General features: G+C 31.4%; 1 protein-coding gene across 2 annotated transcripts in view; it reads right to left on the reverse strand.

The window, feature by feature from the left end:
- The window catches only part of LOC142320784 (regucalcin-like), a 96,249-nt gene that overhangs the window by 12,436 nt on the left and 56,710 nt on the right, over window positions 1–27,103 (reverse strand). For both annotated transcript variants that reach the window (XM_075358767.1, XM_075358771.1), the window contains one exon: window positions 17,361–17,557. In XM_075358767.1, the coding sequence (XP_075214882.1) occupies window positions 17,361–17,557 (197 nt within the window). The remainder of the gene's footprint in view (window positions 1–17,360; window positions 17,558–27,103) is intronic.

Below are 27,103 nucleotides of genomic sequence, written 5' to 3' on the forward strand. Positions count from 1 at the left end.
ATACCTATTTTATTTCAGCTGATCTTATCAAAACTTCTTTTCTAGTTTATCTACTTTTAGAGCTATCAATTATTACTCATAGTTTGTTGTTTTGGTTTTTTTCTCGTAATCTTACATATGGATTATTCATAATTTTATCATCATTCAGTGTATCATTTCCTTCTAGCCACTACTAATCTAATTCATACACTTTTTCTATGCTAAATGGTTGACATACCATTATTGTTGACTTCCTTTAATAACTTATTCTTTAACACTCTTAATCAATTGGTACGAATTTATTAATATTAAAAAGTAATAAGATTGTTTTAGTCTGTTGTTTAACATAATGTTCAAGAATTTATTAAGTGAATTTTTCAGTAGAATAGTTTTATTATTCTTAGTTCTGTTTAATAAACAAACATTGCATCAAAATGTTATCAATAAGGATGGAATGTGTCACATCCACGAGTTATACTTACTCTATTATTGGGCTGTTTTAACTAGCGACAAGTTACAGGTCAACATTTGTTTCAAAGTCTTAAGCTGCAAACATCGCATTTCATCCCATTGTAACGTATTGTTCGAAATGATGGTGTAAGAGAATAGAAGAGTTCATTGAATCTGTTTTTATTGATTTTCACTCTTTTAATAATTCAATACTTTTTGGAATACAACAAAAAATGTACTATTGCTAGTTACATATCTTGCTATTTCTTAATTGTGGTTTTATACATTTATTGTGTTACCTACATCAGATTTACAATTGGACTATCTGAGAAGAAAAGATTAGAAGCTTTTGAAATGTAGTGCTATAGGAGAATATTAAAAATCATATGGGTGGATAAAGTGATAAATGAAGAGGTGTTGTGGCAGATTGATGAAGAAAGAAGCATTTGGAAAAAGTATAATTAAAGGAAGAGACAGACTTACAAGACAAACACATATTAAGGCATCCTGGAATAATCACTTTGATATTGGAGGGACAGACAGATGGAAAAATTGTGCAGGCAGGCAATTTTTGAATATGTAAAACAAATTGTTAGGGATGTAGGATGTAGGGGGGATATATCATTACTGGATTGATTTTAACTGGTATCTTGAGGCACATACATAGTATTCAGTCAAAGTAATGTATGAGCAGGTATTGTCGGTGGACAACAAAAAACAATAATCAATTTTATCCTGCCGCCATTTTGTTAGAGACGTCGTACCAACTTTTTACTTATACCATTTTCGTTGTCTTAAAAAGAGCTTTAAAATGAAGTATCACACAAAGGATGTAATGATTTAAAATATTTGAGTTATAACCCCTGGGCCACCTCCCAAGAAAGGATTGAAATTCTTTTTCTCATCAAAAGGTAAAGTAGTTAACCAATACCTTATCCTGAAAGTTACAGTATTCTATCTGAAACAGTTTTAAAGTTGTTGAGGGGTTTCCATACTTTTGATTCTCTCTCTCTCTCTCTATATATATATATATATATATATATATATATATATATATATATATATATAAGTTAATTTTCATCAAATCTAAATTGTTTTTATGTATCTTGACATGAAAATTTAAACTCATATTAAACTTAAGAAATCTGTAATTGAAATGTACAGTATATAAATATGTCTATTTGTTTTCTACAAGAGCCTTTTCATAAAAGTTCTAATCCAAGCATTGGTTAATTACCTTATCACCGCTGTAGACATATGTACTCCTAATAAATTGCCTTTCTATTTTTTGATAAAAACTAGAGTGCAGGAAAATTTTTATAATCAAATTAATAACTTATTTTTAATATAACTATATAAAATATTTCTATTTTTTGTTAAAGTATAAAAGAAAAATGTAGTGATCAGATCAAAATTTTAATGTCTAGGTTTTTATGACTTAACTTTTCACAAATATCTGAGTCCAAAAACTTTTACAAAAGCACAGAAATTTCTGGAAGCTGTATCCACTTACACATGTGTGTTGATCCATATTTTGATTAATAACTCCAGACTGGCTCAACATAAATTCTTTGAAAAAGGCTTAAAACTTTACTATAAAAGGGGCGTTGATGGCGTTAAATTTTGGGTTAAATTAAAAAAGGTAAGGGAGAGAGTTTTCAATTTTTTTATTTTTTGTGCTGTTGTAGAAAATTGAGATTTAATATAATGATAGTATGTTTTAAGTTACCGTATTTATTCGAATAAGCCCCGCACCTCGATTTTCCGGACCAAAAATCTAAAAAAAAAATCGAGTATATACCGGTATTTTAAAGTGCAACAGATATGATAAAATAATACGAAAACATTCAGAAAGTAAAGCATTTAATTCGTTCATTTAAATTACAATATTAATATTACATTAATAATTAATTACCGTTAAGTACCAGTTTAGTTCAGAATCAGTAGGCCAGTAAAACGAATAGAAAGTATCATGTTGAAAAGGATCATTTCAATACACCTTTTAATATGGGATTTTATTTTTAATTAATTACTGTCAATGTCTGTAGAAGAGTTACCGGTAGTCTCCACGTCGCTCTGCCAAAGGTGATCGCTTCACTACCATCAAATTCATCATATATTCCGCATTTCTTAAAACGTTTCCTTACTAATTCCGTGGAAATACCTTCACAAGCGTCTTTTATCCAAATACAAATCTGGGCGTTTGATTCTTCCTGTAGGCGTGAGAAAGAAATTTTTATCAGCCATCCATTTACTGTACAGTTGTTTTAATGCAGATTTGAACGGTTTATTAATGCAGACATCTAGTGGTTATAATAGAGATGTCAATCCGCCTGGAATTATTACTTGGTCTGTCATACCGTTTTTTAAAAAGTCTTTCACTTTTTCAGTCGTATGCCCCCCGATAACTATCCATTACTAGCATACCGGTATTTTTTTTATTAAGTAAATCTCCTGATCGCTTTTGCCATACACACCTGACCCAATCTAAAATTAAGGTTTCGTCCATCCAACCTGATTCCTACGGATAATAACTCCATTTACCTGTACGGTAGGAAGAGTTTTTCTTTTAAACAATGTACGGAGGTAATTTTGATCCATCAGAAGTAATGCAAAGTATAATAATATACCTTTGTTTTTCATTACCACCAGTGCGAATCGTAACACTTTTTTCACCTTTTTTGTTTACGGTTTTGTCAAATGGCATTTCAAAATATACGGGGGTTTGATCAACGTTTTCTATTTGAGAAGGCAAATAGCCTTTATCTTTTCTAAGATTTATTATGTATTTGTGAAAATGTAATATTTTTTGTTCATAAGCGTCTGGAAGTCGTGAAAAATAGTCGTCTTTCGTCTTATTGACAAATCATTTCGTGCAAAAAATCGTGTTAACCATCCCCGGCTTGCTTTCTAATTTTTTCAGCCTCTTCTCTATAACGCGCAGTTTTTCATTTACTGTAAAAGATCGTAGACGCTGTCCTTTTGTACTTATTTTAATGCCGTAATTAAAATAAATCACCGTATTAAACTTTACAAGATAAACTAAACAGATAAAATACACATAACTGTCCACATACAAACAGTACAACGACTATGGTGAATAGACAAGTCGACGATGGACTGATACTGTAACTGTAGTGTCATTAGAACCGGATTGCAGCCTATACAGAATCAATCAGTTTTATAAAAATACCGTAACTTCGTTCCTACCGATAATATGAACAGGATGTTAATAATTAAGGATGTATTCTGTATAAGCGGCATCCGGTATTGATAAACGAAAGCCTAATGTAACTATATTTATGTGATTGAATTTAGATACTTCTAAGAAAACGTTTACTTTACATAAATTATCCTGGCTAAAGGCTATGTTTCAAGTAAGCCCCGCACCCTTATTATTTCTCTCCAATTACAAGAAAAAAAGTCCGGGGGGTAATCGAATAAATACGGTATTTAAAATTCAAAAAGATAAAATTTTTTTTTTAAATAATTCAATCAGATTTAAGGATATGATGGGATATTTAACATTTTTCTGAACAGTTTTTGCCCCACATCTCGAAAACTCATTGACAAAGAAAGTTGAATTTGGCTATGTGTATTCCAGATTTGGCCATTGTACAAGCCTTCTATCCCATTGGACTGGCGGTCCCCTTATTTTTTCCCACCCAGCAATAGCTATACAGTATCAAGAAGGTGTTGGTCAAACTTAAGGAACTGATTCAGGACATCAAAATAAATAAAAAAAGTTCAAATCTTTCTTCTTTTTCTGTCTATCTGCCATTTTTTATAAAAATATAAATTAAGAACAGATTGATATATTTTAATGAAATTTGCTGTACATATGTTTTTATATATCAAAAAAACATCTACAAAATAAATAAGTTTGAAAATTTTACCTTTGGAAGTTAAAAAATTGTGGCCTTAATATTTTTTATCATTAGTAGTTTCACAAATATTAGTTTCATCAAAGTATGTTTTATAAGAAAAAAATTAAGCATCTTTTTTATGTGAAAAAAATTATGTCTCATTTGTTCAAATTGCTAGACAAACGGCTGAAATAAGGCACATTTCATCAATCTTTTTCATAGTTTATGTAAAAGGTGTTGCGACCACAGATCATTCATTGGCAGTAGTCATCAAAGAGTAATAAATTTAATTGTGGCTGTTGGAGAACAAGTATCGTTTATAATATTTCATGTAGTTCACATGAGGTTCATATCTACAAGGGGAGTAGGATGTATAGAATTTGAATACTGCCATGCATCAAGAGACAATCTATAGTAGTAGAGAAATAATTAAAATCTGGTCTCATTTCAAAAAATACAAACTGAAATGATTTCTATGCCTAAAAACAGACACAAAATTGTCAATTTGTATCCCTACTGACAAGCACATAAGGCAGTACTGATTTTACATTTTATTACTTTTCTTCTAATATTATAAAATAAATTTTGTATTAAAACGTGAAATTTATTTTAAATGTCTCCTTATAAGAGAATCATACAACAGATTATTAAGTATTTGATATTGATACTTTATCTGTTTTTGCAAAACAGATAAAGTATCAAAGATAATAACAGTAATAATTGAAGAACAGAAGTAAAAGAAGCCATAGTAAGAAAGGGAATCTGACAAGGATGTTCCCTATCCCCGTTACTTTTTAATCTTTACATGGAACTAGCAGTTAATGATGTTAAAGAACAATTTAGATTTGGGGTAACAGTACAAGGTGAAAAGATAAAGATGATACAATTTGCTGATGATATAGTAATTCTAGCCGAGAGTAAAAAGGATTTAGAAGAAACAATGAATAGCATGGATGAAGTCCTACGCAAGAACTACCGCATGAAAATAAACAAAAACAAAACAAAAGTAATGAAATGTAGTAGAAATAACAAAGATTGACCACTGAATGTGAAAATAGGAGGAGAAAAGATTATGGAGGAAGAAGAATTTTGTTATTTGGGAAGTAGAATTACTAAAGATGGACGAAGCAGGAGCGATATAAAATGCTGAATAGTACAGGTGAAACGAGCCTTCAGTCAGAAATATAATTTGTTTACATCAAAAATTAATTTAGATGTCAGGAAAAGATTTTTGAAAGTATATGTTTGGAATGTCGCTTTATATGGAAGTGAAACTTGGACGATCGGAGTACCTGAGAAGAAAAGATTAGAAGCCTTTGAAATGTGGTGCTATAGGAGAATGTTAAAAATCAGATGGGTGGATAAAGTGACAAATGAAGAGGTATTGCGGCAAATAGATGAAGAAAGAAGCATTTGGAAAAATATAGTTAAAAGAAGAGACAGACTTATAGACCACATACTAAGGCATCCTGGAATAGTCGCTTTAATATTGGAAGGACAGGTAGAAGGGAAAAATTGTGTAGGCAGGCCACGTTTGGAGTATGTAAAACAAATTGTTGGGGATGTAGGATGTAGAGGGTATACTTAAACGAAACGAATAGCACTAGATAGGGAAAGATAAATTCAAAGAATGGATAATAACTTACCGTTGTTGCTCTGTTCAAGAATTTGAAGAAGAAAATTGAAATTTGTATATAAACATATACAATGTATTACTTTTGCTTTATTTATGGTTTACATACACATTTTTATGTTTTTATGATATGTATTTAAATATATGGTTTTAAATGTCTGTGATGGTTGTATGCAAACATGAAAAAATAAATATGTACAGATCTTGCAACTTAATAAAAGTTCTGACTTACAAACGTGACAGTGCTAGTACTATTGTCTTGTGGTGACAGTGATATTGCACAAATATCCACTATTCACTAGTGGATATTACAAATAACACAGCTCACTGTTTCTGTTGTTTTTAATGTAAATGGAATAATTAATTTTTTTTAAAAACATTTTATTAACATTAGATTTTTAACTTATTTCTTGGAAAGAAATTCTTTTCTTTCTGACTTCATTTCTTTCTTTGAATGGTTGAAATTAGGAGTTTCAAATTTTTCAGTAGATGTTCCTTTTTATGAAAGGGGTTTCTTTATTATATGAGTTCCTTATTGTCTATAATCTATAACCAAAACAATTTTGAGAAGGAAGATTTGATAATAACTTCTCACTGTGTTCATCATGTTGTGATAATTCTCACCCAAATGACTGATGATTAATCCCCCCCCCCCCCAGAAGTAAATTCCATCTCAACTTTTGTGTATCATATAATTAATTTTTTAATTTTGTAAATTATGCCTAATATTGGTGAGCTTCATTTTACAGCATCCATTCCTTTGTTTCCTTCCTCCACTCTAATATTTCAACATGTATTTTAAATATTTAATCTGCTTACTGAATTCATAGCTGTTTAATTAAAACCTATTTCTTATTTTTACTTGCTTTTCTTTAACTCACAATGTTTTTTTTTTCCATGTTTGTCATCAAATCTTGTATCCTTAACTTAACATACTTCCTGACATTGCCGATTGATGAGATTTTGCACAGTTACTAAGGTCAGGTGACAATACAATATTCCACCATTACATTTGCAAACATCCTCCCATATGGGAGCAAATTATCAGAGATGGATAGAATGAGAAATCTTTATAAAAACTCATAAAAACGCGTGTCAAAAATTGTGATAAATGAAATGAAAACTTCACTATTTTGTTACTTTGTATAGTAAATGTTTGATTAAAATTTGTTTGATAGTTTATAAACAAGTATATTAGAAATTTCAATATATGATGTTATCTTTTCAAATATAAATTAACCTAATTAAACTCATGTAATGTATGATAATAATTTGATTAAAGTATGATTAAAATGCATAAAGTAAGTTTTTAAACATTTTGAAAAATGTTTGTAATATTATTTTTTCAATCATAAACACAAAACAATCAAAATCTTATGAAGGTTTTTTCTCCCTTTCTGTTTATAAATTTGGAAGCTCTACCAAACGATCCATAAATTTATAGAAAAGTACTAGTGAGGCAATTTCCTGCCTTACTTTTAAGGATTCGATGTTAAATATTTTTCTGTTTCTGAGTGTGATATCCCAAAGAAAAAAGTTTTTGAATTCCTTGTAATATAAGAATCTTAGAAATTTATTCCGCACAATCTCAATTGAATCCACTTACATCTGTGGGAATGGATTCCAGATAAATGTATATTCCAGTCTGCTCCATACAAAAGCATAAAATAATAATTTTATTATTCGGATAATTCCATAAATTGTTTTATACTCCTAATTACAAAACTGAATAATTTATTGGCACTATTGATTATGGAGTCAATCTGTTGTAAATAAATCAATGTAGAGTCCAGTAATATTCCAAGGTCTTTCATCACAAATACTCTTACTAAATTTATATCATTTATAGAGTAACTTTGTACTCATAGATCTGATAATTTAATTTCTTGGTGAAGATCATTTCTTGATACTTATTATAAGGCCATTTTTAAGTTTCCAACCTAAAATCATATCAAGATCCTGCTGCAGCAAAATGCCATCATCACTAGAAAGGATCAAGTGATAAATCTTAAGATCATCCAAAAGCATCTTGAATATCTGAGGCAGCTAGCGAAGTCATTGATTAATAATAAAAATAAAAGAGGGCCTAGGGTTCTTTGGAGAACTTCCTAAGTATTACAAAACGTATTTGACTTACAGCATCCCAATAATACAAAATTACTGCAACATCTTAAGTAAATACTGCAAAGTTTTATAAAATTAATGCAAAACCCAAAATAATACACTTTTTTTAATATTGAGCGGTCAACAGTGTCAAATGCCTTTTTATAATCCAGGTAAATTGCATCCACATGAGATCCACAATCAAAATGATAAAATATATCAGATATAAATGTCACAAGGTTAGTTATTGTAGAGTAGTTAAGATGGAAGCATGTTGAGAATCTGAAATACAATAATTTATGTGGTCAAATACTTTTCTATAAATGTTAGATTCAAATATCTTTACTGAACAATTGGTTACAGATAATTGTTTGTAATTCAAGATATCATTAACATCACCTGATTTATAAATGGGAATAATTCTGCCACATATAACAGTCAGAAATTTACTTTGCTTCTATGAAAAATTAAACATATAGTGTAAAGGATGATGAAGAATACTTAAACATCCTTTAATTAAATAAAATAGAATATTATCAGATTTACAAAATCTTTTTGTTAAGATGCTTGATAGCCATATTTACTTCTACCTCAAGACAATATACTTCACCTCAAGAGCATCAACATCACAACATCCATCCAAAGAATCGACATCATCAACTTCATCTTTCTCAGAGTTGTCACAATGATAAGCTGAAGAAAAAATTAATGAATGCTTGATACATATCATTGTCAGAGATTTTAATATCATCACGCACATAGTTTATTTATTGACATAGTTTCATTCTTTTACTATTCACCTAATTCCAAAATAGCTTAACACTGATTACTATTTCCCTCTGAATGATTGGTATGCTATCTTTATTTCATAGTTAACGCAAGCTCTTACTTCCTTAATTAAACATATTTAAATAATATACTGATATTCTCTTCTTACATCCTAATCTATTCTTTAATTTTATTTTTTGAATAATATTTCTACTAAACCAGCAGGGATATTAAAACTTAGTCACTTTTTTTACAGTGAGTATAATCAAAGCAAACATTCAATAAATCAGATCATAGGAAGGATCAACTGCCTCATCCGCAATTGTATAAATATTGCCAATCTGATACTAATAATACCTAATAAAGCTCATAAAAATTACTTTTCTTGAAATTAAAATACTCAAGAATAATTGGTTTATGCCTATAGGTAAAGGACACTTCACATGGGAAGTGATAGCTGGATGAAAAATATCGTCCATTACCAATGTGGCAAATTCAAGATTAATATTCAAATAGACACTAAGAATCAGATTTAAAGTATTTTCACAAACATTCTTAATCGAATTATAATTTTTCATATAAAAATGACAGAAGTTTACAGAATCGTTTACTTTTATTAGAACCTGTACAAAAACTTTAGTTACGAACTACTTCTTTCTTTTTTTCCTGTTTAGCCTCCGGTAACTACCGTTTAGATAATTCTTCAGAGGATGAATAAGGATGATATTTATGAGTATAATATAAGTATGATATTTATTACCCAACCACCAAAGAACACCGTTATCCACGATAGTTACGAACTAGTACTTCATTCAGTTTAAAATCTCTGAACGCAATATAAGTTCATTCGGTAATCAAAATCATTTTCTAATATATCTGTTGTATTCAACGTTCGATATATCGATGGATGTAGTCTATCGATCGAGGATTGGAATTACTAAGATGACTATTTCAAACCCACAGGGTTGGTCTAGTGGTGAACGCGTCTTCCCAAATCAGCTGATTTGGAAGTCGAGAGTTCCAGCGTTCAAGTCCTAGTAAAGCCAGTTATTTTTACGCGGACTTGAATACTAGATCGTGGATATCGGTGTTCTTTGGTGGTTGGGTTTCAATTAACCACACATCTCAGAAATGGTCGAACTGAGCATGTACAAGACTACTTTTCATTTACACTCATAAATATCATTCTCATTCATCCTCTGAAGTATTATCTGAATGGTAGTTACCGGAGGCTAAACAGGAAAAAGATGACTATTTCAATGTTCACTTTTGTAATTGTTTATTATGTTCTAATTAATAAATATTATTCTACAATTTGAAACGCATGTGTTTATTTAAATAGAGACATAACAAGTGGCGACGAGGGAAAATGAAAAACTTTTGTGTAAAAAAAAGTTAGTAAAAGTATTGGCGTTCCGCTGGTTTGTTTACGTGTTAAAATTCTCAACAAATTTACTTATATTTTTTTTAAAACCCATTTATATTCAAACTGTTTAATTCATAGTTGTAGTGATGTTCTTTAAGTTTTTTTTTAGTGTGTAAATATTTCGAAAGATAATTTTATTAATATCAACAAAACTTCATATCCTCAAAACGAACGCCGAACAATTTACTCAGTTTTTGCAAGTGTGGTAATTATGAGCAATTATTACCCCAATACAACAGATTAAAACTATAGGTTACTTACGTTAAAAGTCGTCAAGATCGGTAACAGAACTGTTTCTGATGATGTGTTATGCGGAACATATGGAATTTCGCCGTGGTAAACATAACCTGTTGCGCGAAACATAAAATGTATGCGTTCCTTGTAATCCGAATACTGCCACTTAAACATAAATTCCACCAAACATCCAGTCAGGTAGTGTTTCGTATTTCCAGATTTAGGTATTTTCCCCCTAACTTATAGATAGGGGAAATCGTTCAATGTGTTGCATGTGCACGCCTGTAACCGGGTCAACGAAATTGTAATTAACAGTCAAATGATTAAAACCTTCAAACTGAAGACAGTTGTACGGCCGCCAGTAGTCACTTATCACTGTTGTATCTGACAAAATGTATTTCTTTATTCTACGCAAATTTTTCTCGTGGCCTCAAATTGGAACGGAAACTAAACTCCAGCCAATAAGCGTGGTGGGACAAGTCTAACTCATTTAGCAGAAGATTATGTCTAGGAGGTAAAAATTAAGACCAATAATCCACAAAGCGCGAAATAGTTTCTTTAGTTAGATTGTGATTTGAAAAAAAGTGAATTTATTTTGCAATACAAATTTATCACATGTAAGTTTCATCTTCTTTCTGTTTCTGTCGGTTTTTCGTACCCGATTGTAACATCGAAAGCCACCGTTATTTTTGTCCAAACTCATAGAGTGCCCACAATCTGGATAAGTTTTAGAACGCGGCTACACATTGTGTTCGACCAAAAACTTTTCCAATTTCTCTTCGTCTTCAGATAAAGTAATGAAACTAGTTATACCGTACTCACAACCAGCACTTAGAAAAGGATTCACATCAGAACATGACTCCATCACTACACAGACTGATTACAGCGTCTCTCGTTACCTCGTTCCCCGAACATGGACATTGACCTTTTTGTTATCTTCAACTGCTAATTCACGTTATCTACTAACGTTCCGGCAAATTTTTGTTGTTGTTTTTCCTTCATATTGATCTCTAACATAACATACTGCAATATGGGAATAATTGCTCAGAATTACCCAATTACATAAATTTATTTCAATACGTGAATTCCAATGCGAATGTAAGAAGTCTGTAGCAGATCTTTTTCTGCATTTACAATTTATCAGAGAACTTTCCAACCAAGACATACATCATCAATTGTTTTGTGGATAACTCAAAAACTTTTCAAGAGCAGTTTCAAAAGCTCAAACCTTAGAAGCATCATTTTTGACTAATCAACAATTCGATATCCCAGTAGAAAATTCCTCAACCGATATACACAGAGTTTCTAGACCATGTAGTAGAAGTACAAGCAATTTTACCTCAAAACCTATAGGCACAACAAATTCAAAATATTATTATCAGTAACTCCAAAATCCTCCACCAAGACCTTGACTTAATTTAAAATATTTAGGAATCGAAGGACTCGACTTAAAATGTGCCAGGAATAATCATATTTTGCCCCAATGTAGGGTTGACCCATCGAGATTAAAATATGAGTACTGTAAAATGTAAGGAGTCATATTGAAAAAGTGTGCCTAAAAAGACATGTCCGAAAAGAAAGTTGTAGGTACAGAAAAAGATTCCATCCTCCAAGATCAATTCGCAGTATATGAAATTAACAGTCTAGATCAGGATACAGAAAAATAGTTCATTCAAGTAAAAATAAACAACAAAATCCAGCAGTTTTAAGTGGATGCTAGATCTGGACAAACATTGTTAAACAAATAAAATTTTGACAAACTAAACCTGAATACTGAACTTCAGAATACCAACATACGATTTTCGCTCATACGCCACTGGCATATTTACACCTCTAGGAGTAGCTGAGGTAGAAGTTCAATATAAGGATAGAAAATCAACTGAAAGACTTTACATAGTTCCAGACAATTTTTCTCCACTCTTGGGCCATTCCTGCATAAAATATGGTTCTTAGATAAGGTATGGTTCTTACCTGGATAAGGTAAGGTTCCTGGACATTCATCTACAAGATATAGACACCAAAAAGTTTAATTCTAATTCAATATATTCAGTATTGCCAACCAATATAGAACATGAAATCTGTAATAAATACGCTGATCTGCTCGAAAAACGAGTTGGCACATGAAAAAACATTACAATTTCTCTCAAACTAAAAAAAACGCGTAACTCATAGCTTTTAAAGCTAGGGAAGTTCATCATGCTCTCAAAATAAAGGTAGAACAAGAATTCAAAAACCAAAGAATTATCTCAAAAGCCCAAGAAAGTGCATGGGCATCTCCACTAATCAAGATCCCCAAGCACGATGATACCATACATCTGTGTGCTGATTACAAAGTACGGGTGAACCCCCAACTACAAGATGCACACTACCTTATACCAAGAATCAACAACCTTCTTACAACACTCAAAGATTTCTTATTACTGCTCTCTAGATCTAATTAAAGTGTATCTTCACGTACCAGTCAATGAGGAGAGTGTTAAAATTCAAATGATTATTACTCATGAATGAAGTTACACCTTCAATCTCCTCTCATTTGGAATCAAAATTGCACCAAATGACTTTGACTTTCATCTCATCATGGATAAAGTCTTGGAGAGAGGGGTTACAACGTACTTTGACAATATAATAGTTCATACAAAAACACGAGAATAAAGGCTATGTAATTGATCAAGGAAAAATGTCCAAAGACCCGAGTAAGGTCACAGCCATTATAAATGCACCTCTTGACATTTTCTGTCAAGAGGATGTCAAGGGATTCTTAGGAATTGTTACCTATTAAACTAAGTTTATACCAAATACCTCGGCACTTAGTTATCAATTGAGATTACTTCTTCAGATAAATCACAAATTCCACTGTTCCTCAAAATGTGAAGTGGCATTTATACAACTGAACAAAATAGCAAGCGATCATGTACTAACCACATTCAATCCAGACCTTCCACTAACTGTGAACTGCGACGCTTCTCTGATAGGGATATCGGGAATATTTTCACATACAATAAACAGAGTAGAAAGGCCTATTGCTTTCACCTACCAAAACCAAGTTAAATTATAGCCAGCTGGACAGGGAGGCACTAGCAATCGTGTTTGCCCTAAAAAAATTGTATTATTATAAATATGGCAAAAAGTTTATACTGTATACCGATAACCATCTACTGACTCACATTCTAGATGAAAATTCAAAATTCCCAGCTATGACATCCGCAAGACTTGTACACTATGCAACTTGGCTTGACTATCAAATCCGACATAAATGGGGAGAAGAAAATGTCCATGCTGATTTTCTGTACCGATTTCCTATTCAAGAAATATTTCTCAAACTGAACAATATCTGGAAGAAGTATCTCTAATTCCTAATAAAGTAATCTATAACATTTCCAATGAAACATTAAATTACAAAACTCTCACTGAAGAAACTTCATGTGATGAACACTTATCAAAACTGAAACCAAACCTTTTGAATGGTGAAAATTATCATTCTGAGGATTACCTTCAAAATGGCATAATCTGTAAAGAGCAACAATTAGTTGTACCAACTTCAATACATCAGATAGTTCTCACAGAACTCCATCACATTCATGTGGGAATTGTAAAGATGAAACAATTGGCCAAACAATATGTTTACTGGCAAGATCTAGATAAAGACATAGAAATTCTTGTCAGAACTTGCCAAGACTATGCAGAAATAAAGAATAACCTTTCAAAAGCACCTATCCATCATTGAGATGAACCCTCAGAAAATTTTGAAAGGGTTCACATGGATTATGCTGGACAGTTTCAAGATCATCACTTCTTTTTCTTTGTTGATACAAAGTCCCGATGGTTGGAAGTCTGTTGCTCCAAGAATGCAACAACAGATTCAACCATTCAATACCTTCAAGATATATTCTCAATTCATGGCTTGACAATGCAACAATCTTAAAACATGAAACCTTTACAAAATTCAGTTCCAATCACGGCATACATCAAATGTTTATAGCACCGAATCATCCCACTTTCAACGGGCTCGCTGAACGCAATGTACAAACTTTCAAGCAAAAATTAAAGGCAATGACTTTAATTTTTGAATTGGTAAACTACCAGTTCAAAGAAAAATTCAAGAAATCTTGGTGCTATATAGATCTACACTTCTCTCACTTGGTAAACCTCCATCAGAATTATACCTAAAACGAAGGTTACAAATTAAATTAGACCTTCTCAAACCACCATTGCCTTACAACATCACTCTAAGAGCACATCAACTAAGTGTGGGAGATTGAATACAAGCAAGGCCCCTTTCACTGGCAAACCAATGTGGCAACTTAGAACTGTAGTCCAGAAGCTTGGAAAACTTCACTATATTGTTAAGCTCGATGGCAACAGATATTCCTTGAAGAGACACATTGATCAATTATTATTCATCTCTATCGATTCAAAATCAAAGAAAACAGTGACATATGCTATGTCACTAAGCACATTTGTCAACCCAAGAAGAGTTGTCCCAGAGGAGCTGCACTCGGAGCCTCCTAAGGCCATTGAGAATCTCAAGAACTACCCGGAGTGCAGCAACAATCTATTTTGAGATTATCAGAAAGGGAATGTAGATGACCAACACGACTGCAAGACTATGTCGTATCGTTTTTAAACTTGACTGGTTTTTTTATTCATAACTTTTGTACTAACAATTAACAATTTAAATCAATTAATTTGTATAAAAATTCAAATTAGTTCAAAAGTATCCATTCAACTAAAATATCAAAATTATACTTCCATACCTACTTAAGTTCCACGATTGTGTAACCATGATGATTCAATACTATTATAATTCAGTGTTTAATTTCAATATTTTTCAATAAGCATGGGAGATTGTTGTATCCCAATGTTTGATATATCGATGGATATAGTCTGCGATCGAGGTTTGGAGTTATTAAGGCGAGAGATTTTTACAGTGTTCACTTTTGTATAATTGTTTACTATGTTTTAGTTAATAAATATTGTTCTATAATTTGAAAATATTGTGTTTATTTAAATGGAGACATAAATTCATCATAATGACTTAGTAAAACAGGTGAATTAAAATAAACAGCTGTAAGGTTAATATTGTTTTTTTTTTTTTCATTTCCAAACGTACTTGTAACATGTTAAACTTTATTGTTAACAGTAAAAGAATTAATGAGTCCTTGAATTTTGAAAGATAAGCAATCACAACCCCAGGTGACATACCCATAACCATTTGGTTTTCATCACAATGATGTACACAATATCTTTAGTCAAATAGTTGCTATAATTAAAATTACAACTCAATCAGGTCTCAGTCAAAATGATTATATCATAACTCATAGAAAAAAGTGATGCAATAAATAAGTTTAATTTAGTTCACAGTCATGAACGTTCTGATAATAAATTGAAAGATTAAAATTATTGATAACGACTATGACATCTACTATACTATTAGTGCATAACTCTAATTTAACAAATTTGCTTGTGACTTCTTGACATGTTATTGATACACATAATAAAATAAAAATTAACAGTACATTTTTCTCAAATCACTTTCACTAGATATTACCACAACCCTCATTTTCATCTTTTATAAATTTAATGTTTCCTCATCCATCCACCAATAAATCTTTAACTTTTTTCTTGTTTAACCATCCTGCAGTTATTGAATAAAATTTTACAAGCATAGGATAATGATTGATTAATAGATATTGGATTACCCATCTCCAGTTCAATATGTCTAGAAGATAAATTTCTCTTCAAACTTCTTTGTAACACGTCAAGCTTCTTGTTGAACCTGTTAACGAATTGAGTGATAATACCAGATAAAGGTCAATTATTTTGTTTATTGAGGCAGTGGCATACATCATGCATATCTTCCTTGATGTTCATATCGAGAGCCTTTCCCCCCTTGATTACTGTGTAAGATGTTGTCAACCAGTTTATCAGGAACACCAAATATCTAAATTGTGTTTACCCTGGAATACTGTTCACAGATTTCAAGTTTCACTTACAGATCTGTGACTTTTCTCTTCTAGATTAAATTTTCAACACGCAGACTTTCAGTAATTGCATTTTGCTGCTCAATTATTATTTGCTGTTTGTTCAAAACTTTATTATTGTCATCCATCTTATTGTGACACAACTCAAGAGAAGCACCCAAATCTTGTTTCATTCTTCTTTGAGACCTAATCAGACTTCCTTCAAGTTTATCAAGGAGTTGATTAATTGTTTCATAGTCTATCATTTTTGACTCTACACCCTCACTAACTACCATTTCTGATTCCAATACAAATTTGGAGTCATTGGGGCTATAATTGACCTTACGATCACATTTGCACTCATGACAAAACCAAGCCCAACCACCAGCCTAAAAGTTTTAGCGGCCTTATCAGTAAGCAAAACACATTTTGAATGAAAATAATGTTTAAAAATTTCACACTGAACTTTATCCTTTGAATTATGATTAACCGACTTTAAAAACTTAGTATAATTATTCCTAATTTAACTTATACCATACACTCTATGACTACTATTAACCAGGAGCTTGCCCGCACCACTTCCGTACGCATCAACGGCTCAGTATGTACTGAATATTGTTTTCGTTTCTCATTTTTAATGCAATATTATTTTACAAAGCTAAAATGCTTGTGCAGTACAGTACTGTCTACTTATGTATATAATTATAATTCATTCTTCATTGTTGTCTGTGTGGTAATATTAGCTGAATACTTAAAGACATACTATACATATTCAAATTAAAAAAAAATATATATTGTACTTTAATATCTGAAAAGTATGCAGAAGAAATAAGAACATTTATTTGTAAAATAAGTAACCTAATGCTCTAATAACGAACATATAAAAACAAAATTACTTTAATAATAATAATAATAAAAATAATAATGTCTTTACTACTTACTTAAAGTCAAAGATGTATGGGTCTTATTTACAATATAAACACAATGTACTGTGAAACCAGATATATCTACAAAGTAAAGGGCTTGGTTTTCAATATCCCAATGCGGTCCTTCACCATGGTTTACTGGTGATGTAACAGTATAAAGAGCAGGTTGTTTTTTGGTGGAACTCTGCCTAGTTACGTGGCCATCATTTAACCTATATTCAATCAAAATAATTTAGTTATTAAGTTATTTTTCACATCTAGTTCATTAATACATTTCGTATTTGCAATACGTTTTGAGAGTTTTAACAATAAATGATGTAATATAATTTTTTTTGGGAGGGAAAATTTGATTCCCACAATTTATTATTAATTATTGAAACAAGTCACATTCGTATTCATATGAATGTGATTGATTCATATGCGTTCTGTTCTGTTTTGATTCGTATTATCTCATTTTTTGGGATTCAAGAATATTTGGTTGGCTTAAATACTAAATGCCCTTTAGTATAAAGTATTTATTTAAGTGAAGTGCTTTTTGTTTTACGTCTAAAAAAAATTAGATATTCAAGGCCAATGATAATTTAATATCCCTGATTTTATAATGGTATTTAGAGCTAAAGTACCATTTTCAATACATTTCTTACAGTGTTTAATAAATAGGAATACGGTAGCGTTCCGATTCGTCGTCAGGTTCTCATACACAGAGGTAATGTAACCTCTCTTTCTTGATAAGACACAAATTTACAGTGTTTGTAACGGAGCTTCATAACATGACAAGCGAAAAATTTCTGTTTTTTTTCATACACTGTGGCTGTAATAATGTCATACAAGTAATTTGAAAATAAACATATAATTAAAATCGGCTATATATTAACAGAGATAAGATACATTTTACAATTACATTTTTTTGTTTTACATATGTCGTCTTTCTACTAATTCTGTCAACACCGTCTATGGGATGCCGATTCCTATGAGGGACGGCTTAATTTTGTGCCTTATATGCTGTTAAAAATATTTGACATTCTCTCAATAGTTTTACTGAAAACTATCGAAAAAATAACTTAACTTATAAATTTCTGAACGAGAATCTTTCTGTTTCCGCACTCTATATTGCTGATCTTTATGTTCGAAATTTGATGTGAAAGTTATATTTAAATAGATTAATATATGCTGATTATATTGCGTTATGATGCAAACATCATATTAAATATGATGTTTGCTAAGGAGTTTGTTACTTTGATTTAAAGTAAAGAACTAAGTTATTTTTTTATGGTCGAGTAAAACTTATGTTCTGAGTTTTCATTCGATTTTCCAAAAAAAAGGAGAAAACAATTTAGGTCGGTTTTTGGTTATTTCACCAAAAATATTGGAAATCTTAACACAGTTTCAAAGAAAAGATCTCTGATACTGTTCAGATAATATTTTACGATTTTTTCCAATTTGTTTCAAATAATCCAATATATGGGGCATTGATCATATTAATTCCTTTTCCATTTTTTTCAGAGCCATTTAAGAGAAAACTTTATGTAAGCGAATTTGTTACCTACAACGAATCAAAATAATGCAAAAACATGTTTTTCAAAAATCTATCTCCACCTCTTCAAATTGAAAAATATGTTTTTTTTCGATCACTTTTCAGTTAAAATATTTATCAAACATTTTTGAAAGTTTGTACTTCATACATAGAGCTATAAGAAATTTTTACAATTTAAAAAAAAAATACAGACCCCGGATCTAAACTGCAGCAAAAGCTTTTTTGAAAATTTATTTTCTTTATTTTAGTCTTTATTGAAGAGGACCTTTATTTAAGAGCCTTTATTAGATTTAGAGAAAACTTTACTCAAGCAAATTTATTAAGCTTATCCTTTACACGTGAATATTTTTGTAAAAAAATCTTCTTAAAATTTATTCCCCACCTTTAAAAAATATATATTCTGTTTTTTGTTTCTGCTCTAACCCTGTTAATTTCTATTATTAGTAGCTGGGAAAGTCGTTTAATACTTTACCAGCTTTTTGGTGATAAGATAAGCGGTAAAGTCTTTTATAATTATGTTGACTTTCCAGACGCGATCATAAAATATTTTGCGTTAAATTTTAGTATCAACTTTGATTTTTGGATCAAATGGAATCTGGATTACGTTTTTAACAATTTCATGACGTATATCAATCCCTGTGGTTAAAAAGATCACTTAACAAACTCATAATTAATAAATTCAAAAAGATGTTTATAATTCTTGCTAAAACATTTAATATTAATATTTATTATCATTTAATATTTATTTTTTTTAGAATAATAAAGAAAATATGGAAGTTGCTGAAACTTTTAATAGTTATATTAAAAGGTTATATTAAAACCTTTCCCCTGAAAGGTTTTAGTTAAAACACAATCTATTCGAGATAATCACAAAAAATAGATTGATAAACTTCATTTGCAATTCAATAGTAAAAAATAATCCCTTTAAAATTATATCTACTCATCTTTTTTTGTAAAATTTATTGCTAAAATGTACCCTGAACCAAGTAAATTCGAAAAATAATTTTGATATATATTATTCCAAATCATATCTAGGGACTTTGCCAATAGAGAGCTATACGAGGTGTGTGAGAAAAGTAATGAGATTGGTAACACTGCGAGCGATCTGGCAACGCTGTGTCTACCGGTCTGCGCTAGACCGGTTTGTTCATCCCTTCCACATGCTCAGTACGAGTTTCAACTCCGTTCAGCCAACACATTATTTTTGACAGCGCCAACAGTAAAGATGTGTTTTTGTTGTGTGTTATGAAAATGGAGCATCGGAATTTAGAGCGACATTGTGAAATCAAGTTTTGTGTTAAACTTGGGGAATCCGCGAGTGTGACCTTTGAAAAGTTGAAACAGGCCTATGGGGAACATTGCTTATCAAGACCACAAGTTTTCCGCTGGCACAAATCATTTTTGGAAGGCCGAGAACACGTTGAAGATCAACGTCGCTCATAGAGACCTTCAACTTCAAAATCTGACGAAAACGTTGAGCGTGTGAGAATTCTTGTGAGGTCAGACCGTTATTAATAATAAGGATGATGAGCGAACAGTTAGATTTAAATACTATCACCGTACATCAAATTTTGACAGACGATTTGGACATGCGAAAGGTTTGCGCGAAATTGGTGCCGAAAAACCTCACAACGGAACAGAAGGACAATCGAAGAAACGTGTGCGTTGATCTTCTTGAGAGGATTGACAATGACCAAGAATTCTTCACTCGTGTGATCACAGGTGATGAAACCTGGATATTTGAGTACGATACTGAAACAGTGGCAAAGCAAAGAGTGGCACGCTCCGTCATTTCCTCAACCGAAAAAATGTCGAATGAGCAAATATCAAAGATCAAAACCATGCTGATTTCCTTTTTTGACATTGTGCATAAAGAATTTGTTCCTCCAGGACAAACTCCCAACCAAGTGTTTTACAAAGGTGTCCTTGAAAGGCTCAGGAAAAGAGTGATTCGCGTGAGACCAGACATTGCAGACAAGTGGATGCTTCATGACAATGCCCCGTGTCAGACGGCAATTTCCATCAGGGAATTTTTGACCTCAAAACCCATTTCTACGGTTCCTCAACTCCCCTATTCACCTGATTTGAGTCCTTGTGACATTTTCCTTTTCCCGAAATTGAAACATGTCTTAAAAGGACGTCATTCTGGAACTTAGGAGAACATTCAAAAGACAGTGACCGACCAGTTAAAAGCCCTACCAGTTGAAGCCTTCCAGCGCTGCTATCAGGAGTGGGAAAAACGATTCCGCCGGTGTATATCTGTCCAAGAGAACTACTTTGAAGGAGATAATGTTGTTGTTTGAAAAAAACAAAAAAATTTGGTAAGTAAAAAGTTAGTCTCATTACTTTTCTCATACGACCTCGTAAGTTTTGTAAAGATAGTCCTAATTTCATTTGCGATTTTTCCTTAAATTTACCCTAAAAATTAGTTCCATCGTCCTTTTTACACAAATAGAAAAAGTGGGTGTAATAAAATCATTTATTTTACTTTTTAATTTAACACAAACTTATGAATGAAAATATTGAAAACAATGTACTTAAAAAAATTCCTAATTTTATGTAACTTTTTTAACTAGACTTATTAGCACGCAAATACGAAACGTATGTAAAATTTTTTTGCTAATTAAATTTGTAATTTTATTTTATTATTCCCTGAAAATTATGAACCCATGAAATAAAATTTAAATTTCTTTTAAAACTGTTTAAAAATTTATTTTCAAACGAGGTTTCATTACTATGATTTTTTTAATAACTGGGTGGAATGTCTGTGTAACACGTTTAACAAATTTTAGTTTTTATTTATTATTTCTCCAGGAAACAGGAAAAATTAAAACATTCAACGAATAAAATTTTGTAAAAATTATAAATAAAAGATCATTTTTTCATTGTTTAAAAAATTCCAGTGTCAAAAAATAAATTCGTGTATCTAGAATCGTACACGGTGATTTTAATTAATTTTGGGGTGTTGAATTCAAAACATTATAATTTGTGTAATAAGCCACACTTTTTAGATACATTCGATTTATTTACCAATAAATGCATTTTTCACTGTTAAATCAATATTTAAAAACATTATTTATGCTTATTCTTTCAAGATTTTTTGAATTCAACTAAATTTTTATTTATTCAAAGATAGATAAATTGAAATACATTAATACAATTTTAAAATTGCATTTTCTAAAAGTTTAAATCACTGGAAATATCTTAAATTTAATTTTTAAAATACGTTGACAAACATTTTCGCTTGTAGAATGTTTAATCAGTTTCTCTAAAACAAACTAACAATAGACGTCCAACAACCCAGGATTCCACCTTCCTTGGTACCGATGATCATCACCTTAGTCACCAAGTAAAAGTGGTCTTCTTGCGCAGAACTGCGCAAGACTTTTTTAAATTTAAAAGTGATTATAAAATTGAAAAACAAGAGGAGTAGAGTTAGTTATTCACTGATTTAACAAAGATAATAAAAAAATTATCTTGGAATATAGCAATTCTTTCAAAACATAATTACCGATAGATGTACCGTACAATTATGAGGAGTATCATGGAAGGTGATACAAATAAATGATAAAAGTGATGAGTGGAATGAGAAATTACATGTGGTAAAAATAACACGATACAATCATATATTTTTTCTTTTTTAATTTCATTTTAGTAGTCTAACAGGCCTTGAATATATATATATATATATATATATATATATATAAATGTTAAGTTCGTTTGTGTACGGCTTCAAAAACTCAAAATGTTCTGCACCGATTGAGCTCAAATTTTAGTACGATATATAACCCCCAACAAAGATTGTTTTCATCAATTTTAATAAATCTATCTATCTATTTTTAATTTGGAGATGTAAACAAAGGAAAACCAATCAGATCAATGCAAGATGGCCGCTGTCAAACACAACGACCAATCACAAAGAGCCCGTATGGCCGTTGCCAATGTAAACAAAATTACAACTGATTAAGTAACAAATTTCTTTGAATTATATTTAACAGCTAAAACATCTGTTTTTTATTAATAAAAAAAAAAAAACACTAAAACAAAAAGAAAAGGCACCAAGAAGGATGACTTACAGTAAATAAATTAAAACACCCAATTTTCTTATAGCCCAGAGAGACTTAAGACTATGCAAAAAAAGGTCGAAATAACCAAATACACAGAAAATAATATCCCTACATAATGACCAAAAAATCCTTTGTAGGTTATTTTTTTATATATATATATATGACCAAACAATCGTTTTTTGGTCATTTAGCGTTCTTTGCTATGTAAAATCAAAGAACAAAATTCACAAATAGTAACACTGAAACCACACAACTAAGTATTCGTTTTTTTTTTGTTTTTTCTAACCTCCGAAACCACCGTTATGCATTGCTTCAGATGATGATATGAATGATTTATAGCGTATGAAAATGCCATGCCTGGCCGGGATTCCAACTCGGAACCACCGGATTAAAGTCCGAGACGTTACCACTCGCGCCACGGAGGACGGCAAACATATTCGTTAGGAGCCGAATAAAAACACGACTTACCAATATGGCGTGGTGTGTCAAACCAATTTTATACGGACTATAATTACTTTTAATACGCAAAACCCTTTGCAATGATCGAACATTAACTTAAACCTCTTCAAAAATTATTCCTTTTGAACTAAGCCACATTTTGATATCATTGTTTCTCTATAACACGGCTGGAATTCTTTTCGTTTAATGATAAGAAGCGTTGTTGAAGACAATAACCGAATTCTCTTCCAAAGGACATAATACACCGCTAAACTATTTCTAAATAATTCAAATTTGTGTAATTTTTTTACTAATCGCGTTTTTATCAAAATCTCACCTTTTTCTAAATTGACCTGCGGGGTTTTGTCTTCTTTGGGGACCGTAATTCATTAGTAGATTCATACTCAAGAATCACGTTGTACACTGAAGCAGCAAAACTTCTACTTTCGTTAGCAGTTTATTAACATCTGAAATCAACGCCGTTTGATTATTCTGTAATTTGTAAGCATTACTCTGCTTTTATAAGCATTTAAAATGATGTGTTTTTTCGCACGACTTAAGGGCTTTTTTTCGCAGCCTACAAATCTTTATATATAAAAATGTTAAGTTCGTTTGTGTACGCTTCAAAAACTCAAAATGTTCTGCACCGATTGACCTCAAATTTTAGCACGATATATAACCCGCATCAAAGATTGTTTTTATCTATTTTTCGCATCAGTCACATACCCGCGACTGCGAGAAAACAGTTTTTTTAACAGTCAGCTGTGTACCAGTGACCGCACCATCTGCCGGAAGCGAGGGGAACACTCGCCATATTAGCTAACGACAACCGCAGTCACATGTGAAACAATACCTGTTCCCAATTACATTGTTTATTAACAAAAAAAAAAAAAAAACGTATCCACTTGCATCTGATTCAGATTACTATACAATCTGAATTAAATATTCACTTTAATCGAGGTACTTTTATGTGATCGTGTCGTGATTGAGCTGCGCCTTTCACCAAGCTCTGAATTTATTAGAAAACGACCAACAGTGGAATATATGTATTAATGACGCGTGCAACGCTGCACATCCAAATCAAATTCGCGCATTATTCGCAATTATATTGACCGCTTGCTTCCCTTCATCTCCCACAGAATTATGGGAAAGATATCGATCGCATATGACTGAGGATATTTTGCATAGAGTACGCCTAGAAAATACCAATATGACCATGGAATTTACAGAAGGCATTTACAACGAAGCATTGATAAATATTGAAGACAAGTGCTTAGCTATTGCAAATAAAGTTCTTAGTCAACTGGGAATGCCAGCACCCAACCGAGCTGCGATTGCTTCATTTGATGTGGATTTACGCCGTGAACAGAGTTATAACATTGGTGATCTTCAGTCATATGTCCAATCAAGCATTCCCAAATTAACGCGTGAACAGAAAGGCATTTATGATCGCATAATGCAAATGATAAATGACGGAGTTGGGGGGACCTTCTTCTTGGATGCGCCAGGAGGAACTGGGAAAACATTCCTCATTAGATTGATTCTAGCAACGGTTCGATCAAAAAATGACAATTACCCTGTTGCAGAATATTAATCAGCCAAAACTCTGCAACGGCACGCGACTTGTAGTTAAGAAATTGTTGAATAACGTAGTGGAAGCAACGATTTTAACGGGGCCTTTCAAAGGTGAAGATGTCCTCATTCCTCGAATACCCATGATCCCGACCGATACACCATTTTAATTTAAAAGATTGCAATTCCCAATTCGATTGGCATTTGCAATCACAATCAATAAAGCTCAAGGTCAATCTTTAGAATTGTGTGGTTTAGATTTAGATGCGGATTGCTTCTCACATGGGCAACTGTATGTTGCGTGTTCCCGAGTCGGCAAACCAGATAGCCTTTATAACTACGCAGACAGTGGAAAAACAAAAAAATATTGTATATCCACAAGTATTGCAAAATTAAACTTCTATGAAACGTATGCTTTGTTTTGTTTCTCATTTCTCATCCATGCAACTACAATGTGCCACAGCGAAGCGTGGCGGGTAGAGCCACGCTTCGCTGATATAAAGACAGAAACTTTTGTTTGTTTACTAACCCTGCAAAAACTGCTGTACCGATTTTAATAAAATCCCCTTACCGTATAAGATTATTTTAATATTTAACGAAATTTACTTTTTAAAATATTCACCGGAGTTCTGATTTCATATGATGAAAAGTACTAGTATTCAAATTTAATTAAAATGTATTAAAGAATAAAAATTAAATCGGGCTTTCTGTGAATTAAATCTTGATTTCTAATGATTTCAAGAGAAAATATAAGACACGTCGTTTGTAGAATACGCTTTCCAGATTTCTGATATGAAAATTCTCTCGTGATTGCAGATTATTACTGATAAGAGACATATCTTCTTAGGTACGAATACTTATAGTAAAGGCAATTACCTTTGTACTAGATCGTGGATACCGAAGTTTTTTGATGGTTGGGTTTCAATTAACCACACATCTCAGGAATGGTCGAACTGAGACTGTACAAGATTGCACTTCATTTACACTCATACATATTATCCTCATTCATCCTCTGAAGGGGTAATTGCCGTGGCTAAACAGGAAAAAGTAAAAGGTATGAATACCTATGAAAAGGTTGTGCTGCAACCTGCAATACTTTCCAACCAGCTACACTGTTGGTTGTACTTTTTCAGGGGTTTTCTTGAAAAACTACTAAAGCATGTTATATATTTATTTTTCTAGTCATTAATACTTATATTGATTATATAATACAACCAAAAATTTAAATTATACATTTAGGTCACAGTATTCTTAAATAAAGTAACCGATTATTACCCGTGTTGAAAAAGTACGTTGGTACTTTTACAACACGGAATAAAGTTTTCGATTATGTTATCTTACTGTTGAAGTTATAATCCCATCAAAAATAAAGAGCTTACATCTTTCTTAAAAATAAAATAAAAATAAAATATTTATTAATACATCCTAATTCACGATTTTTATTTTTTGAATATTATTTTCATACTTTATATGAAAATGGTAAACGAAATTGGTAAAATTACACTCGACCTTCTAATATCAAGTGTTGGTTAAAAAACACAAAAAAAAATCTGAAAAAAGTGTTATACTTTCCTGGCATTGGTTATTTACAACCTTCCTTATTAGCTATTTATAGTGGAAAAATAATTATACATGGAAAAGAATTTTTTTGGGTGAAGGTAATTTATTATGTTTTATTGTAAAATTATCATTAGGCTACACATTTAAATAAACCAAAAAACGAAATAAAATTCAAAAAATCGGTACTCTTCAATTTTTTCTGCTCTCCCACTCCAAAATCACCAAGAAATTTTTTTTTACTTTTTTACGTTAACTGTGTTAAATGGAAGAAACTAAAAAACATTCCACTAAAAAATGTACAACCAATAAAACGTTACCTAAGAGTTATCTTTTAGGGGTGGGGATGAATATGATGAAATTTTATTGTAACATTAATAGAAGTTTATTATTTAAAATGTAATACTATTAAAAGTATAAATAAACCCAAGGAAATTTCGAAAAATTCAAAAAAATTATATTTTTAAACTTTGATCGGCTTCCCCCTTACAATATAGCTCCCAAAATATTCCTTTTGGGTCGCTTACATTACTACTGTGCCTAAGAAGACATTAAAAAAATTCAAGTAAAAAATATGTAATAAATAAAAC

The sequence above is a fragment of the Lycorma delicatula genome, chromosome 1, assembly GCF_047948215.1.
Source record: "Lycorma delicatula isolate Av1 chromosome 1, ASM4794821v1, whole genome shotgun sequence".
NCBI classification, from domain to species: Eukaryota; Metazoa; Arthropoda; class Insecta; order Hemiptera; family Fulgoridae; genus Lycorma; species Lycorma delicatula.